The sequence below is a fragment of the Plasmodium cynomolgi genome, chromosome 10, assembly GCF_000321355.1.
Source record: "Plasmodium cynomolgi strain B DNA, chromosome 10, whole genome shotgun sequence".
NCBI classification, from domain to species: domain Eukaryota; phylum Apicomplexa; class Aconoidasida; order Haemosporida; family Plasmodiidae; genus Plasmodium; species Plasmodium cynomolgi.
Genome location: NC_020403.1, coordinates 779,738 through 791,793, shown reverse-complemented (window position 1 = coordinate 791,793; position 12,056 = coordinate 779,738). Strand labels below are relative to the sequence as shown.

At 48.5% G+C, this 12,056-nt stretch overlaps 3 protein-coding genes and 1 non-coding gene across 4 annotated transcripts; 2 read left to right on the top strand and 2 right to left on the bottom strand.

Annotated features, from left to right (window-relative positions):
- Positions 1-2,210: 2,210 nt before the first annotated feature.
- Positions 2,211-3,581, top strand: PCYB_102740 (hypothetical protein; the record flags this gene model as incomplete). The annotated part of the gene is made up of 1 exon (XM_004222823.1): positions 2,211-3,581. A coding segment is annotated over one exon (1,371 nt), but the record flags the coding sequence as incomplete, so codon positions are not given.
- A 907-nt stretch (positions 3,582-4,488) lies between these two features.
- PCYB_102730 (asparagine-tRNA ligase) lies at positions 4,489-7,704 on the top strand (the record flags this gene model as incomplete). The annotated part of the gene is made up of 2 exons (XM_004222822.1): positions 4,489-4,729; positions 5,024-7,704. 2 exons carry the CDS (start codon positions 4,489-4,491, stop codon positions 7,702-7,704), a joined length of 2,922 nt encoding a protein of 973 aa, XP_004222870.1.
- An 891-nt stretch (positions 7,705-8,595) lies between these two features.
- PCYB_102725 lies at positions 8,596-8,668 on the bottom strand. The gene has a single exon. It is a non-coding gene; the product is annotated as a tRNA-Phe (tRNA).
- Positions 8,669-9,528: 860 nt separating this feature from the next.
- Positions 9,529-11,413, bottom strand: PCYB_102720 (hypothetical protein; the record flags this gene model as incomplete). The annotated part of the gene is made up of 6 exons (XM_004222821.1): positions 9,529-10,002; positions 10,173-10,266; positions 10,432-10,500; positions 10,634-10,676; positions 10,837-11,021; positions 11,227-11,413. The coding sequence occupies 6 exons, from the start codon at positions 11,411-11,413 to the stop codon at positions 9,930-9,932; spliced, it is 651 nt and encodes a 216-aa protein (XP_004222869.1). The 3' UTR covers positions 9,529-9,929.
- Positions 11,414-12,056: the final 643 nt, after the last annotated feature.

The following is a 12,056-nucleotide window of genomic DNA, read 5'->3' as shown; positions in this document are numbered from 1 at the left end:
TTTTTTTCTGTTCATACAGCTTTGTCACTTCGGTCGTCTCGTTTCTTTTTTTTATCTTGCGTCCGTCCCTGGCATACATACTCACAAACATCGTTTGTACAGTTACAGATGGAGTTACTAATGGTTACTTCTTTTTGCAACTGTTTGGCAACTCTTTTCGAGTACATTCTTCATGCGCCTCGCCGTATGGCAGATTCCTCCCCCTCTCCCCTCCGCGTACAAGCAGGTGAGAAGCAAGCATGCGGCAACGTTGCAACGAACGTTACATACGCTTCTCAGCATCGTAGCATCGCAGTATTGCAACCGTTTTTATGATACCCCTTTGAACAGTGAACATGACTAGAAATGTCACCACATGATGATTTTATTCATCACAGGGGAATTACGTTAATGGGATGAAGGGAGGGGATCCTCCACAGAACGGCAACCTTGATTAGTTGGCGACTTTTTTTTTCATTCCAAGAGAGAGGAGCCGTATCATAGCTCATTGTGGCATAAAAAACGATACGCTTGGAAGTAGCTATATAATACCCCCGTTGCACATCCACAGGGTGCAATTTTGTACATATGCTCGACTGTAAGCTGCTATTTCTTTTCTCCTCCCCCCAAGTGGCACGATAAAAGCCGTTTGGAGAAGGACACGTGATGGTATGCCGCCCCCCTACGTTTTACGCCAACAGTGTTATGGTTTTGCTAACCGTTGCGTAGGTTATTTTATTTTATTTTATTTTTATTTTTTTTTTTTGTTTTACTATTTTGCTATTATTATTTTATTTTTATTTTTATCCTTTTGCGTGTACCCCCCCCTGCTTGCATACTCAACCGTTCACCCGCTAAGCACTCACGCGTGGAGGCAGCGCAACCACCTTGTGAGACCTCCTTTAGGACCAAAACGTTTGGGAAGGAATAACACATAACAACTGTTTTTGCCACTGTGCAGGAAGAAGTGACCGGGGGTGGTGCTCATTGTCCAATACGTGGCATTCGCGAACTGATTTCGTTCCCCCCCCAAAAAGAATGCCAGCCTGTCGGTGAAAAGATATACCTCGTATATATGCGCTTATCCACAGATCTACCCACCCGCACAGACCATGTACAACAGTGGCAACAACATCGTGCCTGGGAGTCCCCCCCTGTGCAACGTAAGCAGCTCTCCCATCTACATGACCGGCGTAAAGATGATACGGACCTTCTCCCCCGTGTGCAACGGTAACTACACAAACATGAATGCGAACAAAATAAGGAATAATGTCAACGGGTACTTAAATCCGGTTGTCCGTTTTTTGGGTCAAAGGAGATTTCAAAGTGGAGCTAAACGAATTGGCAAGAAGGAATATATGAGGAGTGCGGGGCAACCCAACAGGTTGAAGCCGTTCAAGCAGTACAGGTGCGTTGCGAAGGGCTGGGGAGAGGTGGCGGCCGGTCGTGGTGCATACCACCTGCATGGTGGGGATATGCCGCCAGCGGAGGGGCTCCCCTCCGAGCGTAGCGCCGGTGCAAGCGGCCATCCAAGCGGTCATCCAACCGTCCATCCAACCGTCTATCCAACCGTCTATCCAACCGTCTATCCAACCGTCCATCCAACCGTCCATCCAACCGTCCATCCAAGCGGCCATCCAAGCGGCCATCCAACCGTCCATCCAACCGTCCATCCAAGCGGCCATCCAAGCGGTCATCCAACCGTCCACCCAACCGTCCACCCAACCGTCCACCCAACCGTCCACCAAACCGTCCACCAAACCGTCCATCCAAGCGGTGGTCCAAGAGACGCTCCATGCAGCAGTCCAGGTGGCGGTCCAGGTGGCGGTCCAGGTGGCGGTCCAGGTGGCGGTCCAGGTGGCGGTCCAGGTGGCGGTCCAGGTGGCGGTCCAGGTGGCGGTCCAGGTGGCCATCTGAACAGCTGCCCGCGTGCCGATTTGAGTGCCAACCCGAGTTGCCTCCCCGGGGGACCCGAATGGCAGAGCGTGCCCCCCAAGGATCCTCCCCAAGATGCCAACCCTCCGGTAAGTAGCCGCATGTCGGACAAAACCAAGCACAGCTATAAGGCGGCGGGATATTTTATAGTGAAAACCGAAGTTGAGCAGAATTCCGAAAATAACGTCAACAGGGAAACAAACCAAAGGAACGTGAACGTGAAAATATTGCTAGGTTATGACCCTCTGAAGAAGCAGCCGAATAAGACTCCCTTAAAAACGGATGGGGAGTCACAAATGAAGGGTGAATTGAACATCCCTGGGGGGAAGAAAGACCAAGTGGAGTGCAACCCGGTGGTGACTGCCTACAGGGAATTCAGCGAAGAGACGATTTATCTGTATAACATGTTTGTGTCGTACTTTAGCCACTTGCACTATGTCATGAAGGGGATCGCCCCGGAGGAGAAGCCCCAAACGGAGAAGCCCCAAACGGAGAAGCCCCAAATGGAGGGGAACCCCCCCATGGAGAGTGACCCCCCAATGGAGAGTGCCCCGTACGAGCTGTTCCTGCAAAGGAACTTCCTAACTGACGTGACCCAAATGAGCATTCAAGAAAAAAAGAGAGCAATCAACATGCACATTAATAACTTCATGCTGTATTTTAAGGAGGCATGTCTAAATATTAAGGAAAATCATGAATCCATGTATAGATGTTCTTATCCTCCATCGTATTATCAAATGAGGAATGCCACCCTGGAGAAAATCCACAAGGAGGTGAGTTTACTTTCCTCGATAGAAGATGACGAGGTAAATAATTTCAAGCTGTACTACTCTCAAGGGAAATACTGTCTTTTTTTTTACAACGCAATTCAACACCACTGTAAAAATATGCTTCATTATTTGAGGAATTATTTTTGGCATAACTACATGACCTTATTTAACATCCTTTTGAGTGAGAATGTGCAGTTTTTAATTAGATGCAGAGGGAACAGTAGAACCGATTATGAACCCTACCTCTTTGATGCCATCGAAATAAGAAAAAAAATTGATCCAGGCTTGTACGACAATTTATTACATGTAGAAAATTTGATCCCATCGGAATATGGAAAAAATAAAAGAGATACTTTTTATGCAGAAGGAGCTAGCCAAAATGGGGAACAAGACACCTCGATAGATACTGGCTACATGAATGACATGATATGGCTGGACCTTTCCGATCTGCTTCTACACTCTTTGCGCAGTTGCAACCACGTGGGGATTGTGCGTCATGTATGGATCCTTTTTGATGAGATAATGCGATGGGGAGGGTATCCTGTTTGTACTCCTCGCGATGGGGAGCATAGAGAGGACTCCCAACATGATGCAGCCGAGTCGCAGTTCATTTTAGTCGGTCAAGGCTCCCTAAAACTGCACAGATGCATAGCCGAGAAGATATGCCACCTGTATAAGGACATACACAGGAGGCTACACATGCTAATCCAACACAATAGGCACGACGCCTTTTGGGCTCTGTTCTTTTCTCCATTCAACACGAAATTGAGCATGCATAATGTGAGCACCCTGCACAGGACCTGCAATGCCCCCTTAAGAAAATTTCTGAACTGTTTGATTACCAGCCGCGACTTCTGGGTCTTCCTCTTTCTCAACCTGGTGGGGAGCATCCCGACGGGGTAGCAGGGGAGAAGCGGCAAGGGGGAAGCGCAAAGGAGGAGCGCAAAGGAGGAGCGCAAAGGAGGAGCGGCAAGGGGGAAGCACAATGGAGAGCTCACTACCCTGTTCACATGGCCACGACGCGGTGCCGCCTAATCCCTGCCTCCCCCACCCCCGTTGTGCAATCAGCCTTTGATATTTTTTTTTTTTTTTCGTGCTCATCCCATTTGACTCAATGCCAGGGATGATGATTTTCCCCTCCATTTGTGTAACGACTGTACTGACTAATCGTAATTTCTTTTTCTTTTTTCAATTTTTGTGCAAATGCGAAGTGGAGGTGCTGCACAGGAACAGGGGGGGGGATGGTATTACCACCTATGCGATTGGTGCCCCCCCTCTCCTTCGTGTAGACCCGTTGGCCACAGAACGTCAAAAGGTGAACAAAATCTTCTTGCGAGGTCTCCAATTTCGTTTCGCACGGTGTTCATTTAGGTCGAGAGGGTAAACAAATCAGGCAAAACTGCTCCATGGGGAACTGAGTGCACTTTCTCTCCGTTGCACTCGGCACTCAAACGGCTCTCTCGTTCGATTTGCTCGCGACTCTCTTTTTTTTCTCCATCCCATTTTGGTAGCGAAACAGCTGTAATGGAGAAAACAAAATGGAGGAAGTGACGGCAGGGTAGAGCTCCCTCTTTGGCCCTTCCCTGAAGTGCGCAGCGTGGAAGCGGAAAAGCGGTAAAGCGGCAAAGTGGCAAAGCGGCAAAGTGGCAAAGCGGCAAAGTGGCAAAGCGGCAAAGTGGCAAAGCGGCAAAGTGGCAGAGCAACCTAACCTATGGTGAAGGGTGACGCGGCAGAGTAACCTAACCGATGGCGAAGGGTGACGCGGCAGAGTAACCTAACCGATGGTGAAGGGTGACGCGCCAAAATGAAACTTGCAAGGGGGGTGCTCCTCCTGTGGCGCATGCACATGATGACGTACCTGCACAAGCCCATCCTCTGCTACAAGCAGAAAGGAAACTGCAACTTAAAATTAAGTCAAGGAGCCCCTAGGAGAGAACGCCTGGCCTATGTTAGAAGTTCAGCGTTAGTGGGGCGGAGGCCCAGCGAGTGCTTTAGCAACAACTGCTTTAGCAACAACTGCCTTAGTAGCAACTGCCTTCCCCGAAGTAGGATACGCAAAAAAACGAATAGTCAGTTGAGTAGCCACTGCGGAGGTGACGTTTCGCCAGGAGGAGGCTTCCTCCAGGTGAGCGATAAGACCAGGAGAGGACTCTCGCATGGGAAGAAAAAAAAAAAAATATGTCGCTTTTCCGGGGGGAAGAGTCGCAGCTCTGTCCTTTATATTGCCAAACTGAACGGGGGGGAGCAGAAGAAACACCCTAGTGAGAGTGATCACGCCGGAGATGCCCCCCAACTATATCGATCAGTCGAACCAGACCTACTACACCTCGCGCAAGTAGGTGACTTTTCCTTTTTCTATGGAACTGCAAATCGCCAAAATTGCTACTCGACGTATGAACAGATAGTCCACTACATTGAGCAGAGACGAGGGGAATTCTCTTCGTGTAGTAGTCCCTCTAGGGAAGCTACTCATCCAGAAGCAAAAACGAGGAGGACTATTATCGACCAGAATTACACTCTCATTAGAGGAAGGGTGGAACACAAAGTGAAGCAATCTAAAAGGATTTTCCTTCGCCTCAGACAAGACGGGGGAGTTTATCTCACCTGTGTGTATGAAAAAAAAGGAGGATGTACTGAAGGGGAGGATGATCTGTATAGCTATATAAAAAAGATACGAAACGAAAGTGTGGTTGATATTGTTGGACGTGTGAAGGTACATGGTGATTTGATCAGATGTAGGGTTCCCTTTTTGGAAAGCATACTAAATGAGAAGTGCATAGAGGTAGTCGTGAGCAGCATCCGATGTATTTCAGAAGCGTTTGACGATGTGCCCTTGTTGGTGAACGAGGGCAGGGCCTTTTGGGCGGCACGCACAGGTGGTGACAGCATCAGTGGAAGTGACAGCATGGGTGCAGGTGACAGCATGGGTGGAGGTGACAGCATGGGTGGAGGTGACAGCATGGGTGGAGGTGACAGCATGGGTGGAGGTGGCCGCATCGATGGAGATGGCCGCATAGATGGAGATGGCCGCATAGATGGAGATGGCCGCATCGGTGGAGATGGCCGCATAGATGGAGATGGCCGCATCGATGGAGATGGCCGCATCGGTGGAGATGACCGCATCGGTGGAGATGACCGCATCGGGGGTGTTGCCCGCCGGCCCGCTAAGCTAAACACCAGCGAAGTCATCCTGAAGCTGCAACACCCCAGCCTCCACCACAGGCACCCCATGAACCACATCGTGTTCCAAATTAAGAGCCGAATTGCGCACCAGTTGAGGGAGATGCTGCGGCGGGATGGGTACACGGAGGTGTTCACGTCCAAGATGGTTAACCTCGGGGGGGGAGGCGCCCATGGGGAAGCGCCTATCAGTGTGGAGGAGAACGTAGGTGACTCGGAATCCATCAATGTGGAGGAGAACGTAGGTGACTCGGAATCCATCACTGTGCAGCAGAACGTAGGTGACTCGGAATTCATCAATGGGGAACACACTGCAGAAGACGCTGCTACCGGCACGCGCACTACCTCCTCTTCCGTGGAACGACGCACCCGTTGGCAACTGAACGGATCGGAAGGAGGCTCCAGGTGCTACAAAATCGAGGGAGAAAAAGTGATACTAGCCCAGAGTCCCCAATTTTACAAGCAAATGCTAATTAACGCAGATTTTGAGAAAATCTACGAGATGAACTACTCCTACAGAAATGAGAAATTCAACACATCCAGGCACCTGAACGAGTTCCTTTCGTTAGACATAGAGAGAGTAATCTATCACAATTACTACGAAATAATTATCCCCATGTATGAGCTGTTGAAACGATTAAATGAGTACCTACTTAAGACTTTTGGGGAGGAGTTAAGCTTGATAAGCTCTTCTTTTGGAGGTCACCATTTTGAGCCCAGCAAAATTCCCGATTCTCCTTTTGTGCTCTCCTTTTGCGAAGCTAGAGACATACTAGACAGATATTTCTCAAGCTCGTTCAGAACTACTGCTGATCATGATTACTCTCCATTTGACATACAAGAACGGGGGAGGAAGAAGTCACACGCATTATGCAACTTACCCAAGGGGGGTATAAAAATTCTCACCCATGAGGAAAAGGATGAATTGATGAAAAGGCTATCATTTGAGGCACCCCCTGGTGAAATGCTACACAACGTATACTTTAATCAGAAGGTGGAGAGCATATACCAGGTGCACCAGGGAGGTGTCCGCACTGATGGGAAGCCATCCTCAGGGCAAGGGAACCAACACGACGAGAGTGTCTACGCCTTCCTAAACGGGTACAACCGAGACGAGCTCTACAAAAGGTTGCTACTATCTCTTAACCGCTTATATGATGGAGGTACCGCGGAAAATGAGTCAGTTGACACAAACGACACAGCATCCGCTGGAGAAAACGATGCACAGGTCGAATGCAAATACTCCTTGTTGAACCTGCTACGCAAGAACCCACAGGAAGGAGACAACAAACTGTGTCTAACCGAATCGATGCAAAGCAAAGAGTTAAAGGAAAGGTACGTGAACTCTCCCGACTTCACCAATGAAGAGCTGCAATTCCTACACCAGTTTCTAAAAAAAAATTTTGACGTGGATCTATTCATAATCGATCAGTACCCATGGCACCTCAGACCATACTACACAGCACACAACCTCTACGACATTAGGTTTACGAACAGCTTTGATTTTTTCTACAAGGGAGTCGAAATTATTTCCGGCAGTCAGCGAATCAACCACTTGCCCATTTTGCTATTCAAAGTAGTGAACACCTTTCGATCGGTAGAGAACCCACAGAGGGAACTCTCCTGTGAATTATCCATCTCGGAGAAGACCAACTTTTCCCTTTCGGATTACCTCAAGAAATGTGAAAAGCTAATATACAGCGACTCCACTTTAAGTAAGTACATCAATTCGTTTCGTTTTGCTTCGAAACCCCATGGGGGGTTGGCGCTCGGCTTGGAACGCTACCTGCTGGCTGCGCTCAACCTGGGGAATGTGAAGCGCGCCGTTTTTTGCGACTGACCGGGGGGCTCACTTTGAACGAGTGCAATTGTAGCGCGCAATTGTAGCGCGCAAGCGTACGTACTTGTGTTCATACCTCAAAGGAACGCATTTTTACCCATCCGAACAGTTTAACGGATTCCATTCGTTTGGCCTTCACTCGTTTGGCTTTCATTCGTTTGGCCCCCATTGGTTTGGCCGCCACTGGTTTGGCCTTCATTCGTTTGGCCTTCACTCGTTTGGCCCCCATTGGTTTATCTCGAACTGGTTCAATTCGCCTTGCTCGTTCAGGCAAACCGGGGTAGTACCTACGTGAGGGTGTTGCGGCAGAAACGGGGAAAAACCTTCCCCACAAGGCTAGATGGCTTCAGCCCTTCCTCTCCCCCCCCTCCACGTTGGTACCTCTCTCCAGCGAAATGAACGCCTCCTTATTAATATAGCCCTTTTGGAGGCAGATGCTTCGCACGGGGGGTCAAAAGCGGCGCCCCAAAGGGAGCGGTGAAGGAACGGGGAATTAGCCCAATGAGGTAAAGCTCCAGTTATGGGCTACTTCACAGCAGGGGGATGAACCTACGAATGGTTGTAGTTGTAGCATGGTGATACTGTCGCTTCTTTCTTCGCCCCTTTATGGCCTTACCAGGTAGTCACAAAAAAGAGGGAGGAAAACTTACCCAGCCATGGAGGATGTGCAACATGGGAAAAATACCCACTAATAATGCATAAGTAAAAAAAAAAAATGGGGCGAATTAGCCAAATGCGAAAGATGCGCAAACTTACCAAGTGGCAGTTAAAAAAAACGGTGAATTTTTTTTTCCTTTTATCCCTTTTACGCTTTAAAAGGGTCAAAAAAAGCAGCAAAATTAATTTTTAACTTTTTTTTTTTCCCTCGTTGAGAAAAAATGTATGTAATCTTGCCGTGACCAGGGATCGAACCAGGGACCTTCAGATCTTCAGTCTGACGCTCTCCCAACTGAGCTATCACGGCTGATACATAATCTTCTTCTCGCCCAAGCTACTAAGATACGCTTCGGCCAATCACGGCGTACCGCTTAGTAGCGACCCCGACGTGGAGGGAAGGATAAGCGGCAAAGAGGAGAAGCGGAGAGAATACCGAGCGCACCGCCCCCAATTGCGGTGCGCAAAAAAGCCCTTCTGTCGATTCCGAGTGAATCCCCAACTGAGGGGAGTAAAACTCCTCCATGGTATGCCACTTTTGTTAAATTGGTTTGATGATCGCCCGGCACGTTCCGTTCAGCGCGTTCTCGTTCCCTCCTGACGATGCACTGCCAGGCAACACTTTAAAAAAAGAATACTTTTACTTGCTTAGCGTGATCAGTAGTACACGCATAACATTGTCAGCACTGCCTTAGCTAAATTGAAAAGGAAAAAATGGCAACAATATTTTTTCGTCGGAGTTTTGCGCCAACGAGTGGTATATATAGCTGCATACCAAAATGTCGCGTAATTTCTTCCCCCCCTCAGGGGTAGCGCTGAAAACTTGCGACGACTGTGCCACTTGGCAGCTTCACTACTTTGCTAACTGATGGGCCATCCGCCGATCCGTAAGTTATCTTTAAGCGTTCACCCCCAAGAGGTAACCCTTTGTGGGGGCAGGTAGGTACGTTGCTATGTTGGTGAGTTGGCATATTGGTGGGTTGACACGTTGGCATGTTGGCACGTTGGCATGTTGGCACGTTGGCACGTTGGCATGTTGGCACGTTGGCACGTTGGCATGTTGGCACGTTGGCATGTTGGCACGTTGGCATGTTGGCACGTTGGCATGTTGGCATGTTGGCATGTTGGCACGTTGGCATGTTGGCATGTTGGTAGGAAGACAAAAAAAAAAAATCACCTGAACATGTTCAGGCAAAAAGAGTAAACAAATTCATCTCCGTTAATAATCTTCGTTCTGTTTCTTCATAAAATAATTAAATTCCTTCGGGAGGATCTTTCACACAAATGTGTGTACATGGCACAAAATGAAATTCTTAACCCATCAATGGGGGGGATATCACTCTCGCTCGGTCAACTCTGTCCAAATGATTTAAAAAAAAAAATTTGCCACAACTTTGCTCGTGCATGAAAAGGAAAAAAAGGAAAAAAATACATTTCATGTACACGTTAACAGGGGCAAATTCCGTCGGACGTCCACACAGCAGCTTCTCTCCAGGACCTTTGGAGAGAGGCCTTCCAAAGGAATAAAATGAGAAATAATATTGGGCAGGCAATTACTCACTTTTCCTATGTTAGTATATAAACTTCCACGCCTTTTTCACGACGCAGAAAATGTCCTCCATGATGTTTTTAACTATATATCCCCTGCGATGTTAAAGGGGGGAGTAAAAAAAAAAGGATGTGCATGCAAAAGTTGGGAGATATCCCCATCGTGTCATGCTGCACATGCAGGCGTGCCAACGCACATGCTTGCTGGTTAAACAAACACTCGTGTCGTTGAGACTACTCTGAAATGGTTCTTCCACTCAACTCACAAATATTCCACTGGGTGGTAGGGCATAGATTTGAATGCACAAAACTGAGTTATCGCGTACAGCCCGATGTACGAAACGGACGCAAATTGCATGCCTGCGGGAGGGATAAAAAAAAACATACAAAGGGTGCAGGGAAAAACGAACCATACACAGACCGTGCAGAGCAAAATAAATGTCAAACAGAGGACAACAAAAATGGGGAAGACACCCTGGGGATGGTGCTGCTTCCATCATGTAACGCTCATCACAGGCTCATTACTGAAAAGGCTAATATTCTCGTGGTCCTTCATGTGCGGGTTGTCTAGGCATACATAAAGGGAAAACAACCCTGTGGGGTGGGGAGGAAGAAAAAGCACAGAAAAATGTGCTTGCTCCTACTCACGTAAGGTAGCAGCGGAGATGCTAGTCATAGAAAAAATCAAACAAAATGAAATAAAATAAAGTAAGTCTGTGAAGGGTACCCGTTAAAAAGGTGAAGAACGCCACAATGAGGCAAAGGTAGCACTGAGAAGGGGTGGTGGTGGAAGTCGGATCATGTGGGGGGGTGGTGAAAAAGCGGCACCGACGCAACACCCTCTCTATACGTAGTGCATCCCAAACGTAGTGCATTCCACGCATGGTGCATCCCACGCATAGTGCTGCATTCCGGCGGGTAGAAACACACCAGGAGGATGTCCAGCACCGAGATCGTGACCGTCCCCGTGGCCAGTGACACGTCAATCAAGTCCTTAAAGGAAAAAGGGTACATCTCGACTTTGGCATAAATGTAGGTTCCACTTTTTCTTCTCAGGATGGTTAGGGACAACAGACAGAGGATGAGCGATTCCACTGCGAGGGCCTTCAGCAGGTCTGTCACGCGGCAAAGAGGAAGCGGCAGCAGGGGGGGTTGATTGGCAAAGAGAAAGCGGCAGCATGGGGAGTTGATTGGCAAAGAGGAAGCGGAAGCATGGGGAGTTGATTGACGCAGCCACATACAGATACGAGGCCTATACAAACCAACGTGTGAATGCCCCACACGGGCGCGACACGCCAAATGGGCCATCTTCGTGCGCACCTCTGTTGGCAAAAAAGTTCCGCTCCAAGTACATAGCTAACACAGTTAGCGAGAGCAACGCGAAGGAGACAAGGAATGTGGCTCGGAGGATCCCCTTACAGACGCCGCTTAGCCGCATAAGGGGGGAAGCCTTATCGTATTGCAGCGAATTGACAATAGAGTCTTTGGCCTTTTTAAACAAATACATCGTAGCAAACAGCGGCGTTGATGTTCTTTGGGGGGGGGAAATAGAGACGATGATACGCACGCAGTGGGGCGAATGACCGAGTGGACTATAGGGAGGCACGACGCACTCAAGTGGGGAAACGGAACTGGCGGGGTGACAATGGTGAACTGATTAAAAATTTAAGACAACAGTGCATGGCACGTGAGGTGGGCAGAGATGCGTTGTTGCACGTGAGGTGGGCAGAGATGCGTTGTTGCACGTGAGGTGGGCAGAGATGCGTTGTTGCACGTGAGGTGGGCAGAGATGCGTTGTTACACGTGAGGTGGGCAGAGATGCGTTGTTACACGTGGGATGGACAGAGATGCGCGAAAACAACTGTGCGTTGGCAAACAGTTCACGCGAGGGACCAGAGACTTCAAACACAAGGGCAGGTGGACTCAAAACTAGACATATGCTGCCTGGGTACATGTACATACACACCTTCCGGGGGGGACAACATAACAGTGCAAGAAGCCAAAAAAAAAGAAAAATGAAAAAAGAAAAAGAAAAAGAAAAAGAAAAAAACACATACGAATAAGTATCAACGCAGAGGCATACACACATGCGCCAGTGACGAAAAAATAAAAAAAAGGGCCTAAGTTTTTAGGTACTCTTTAATTTTTAT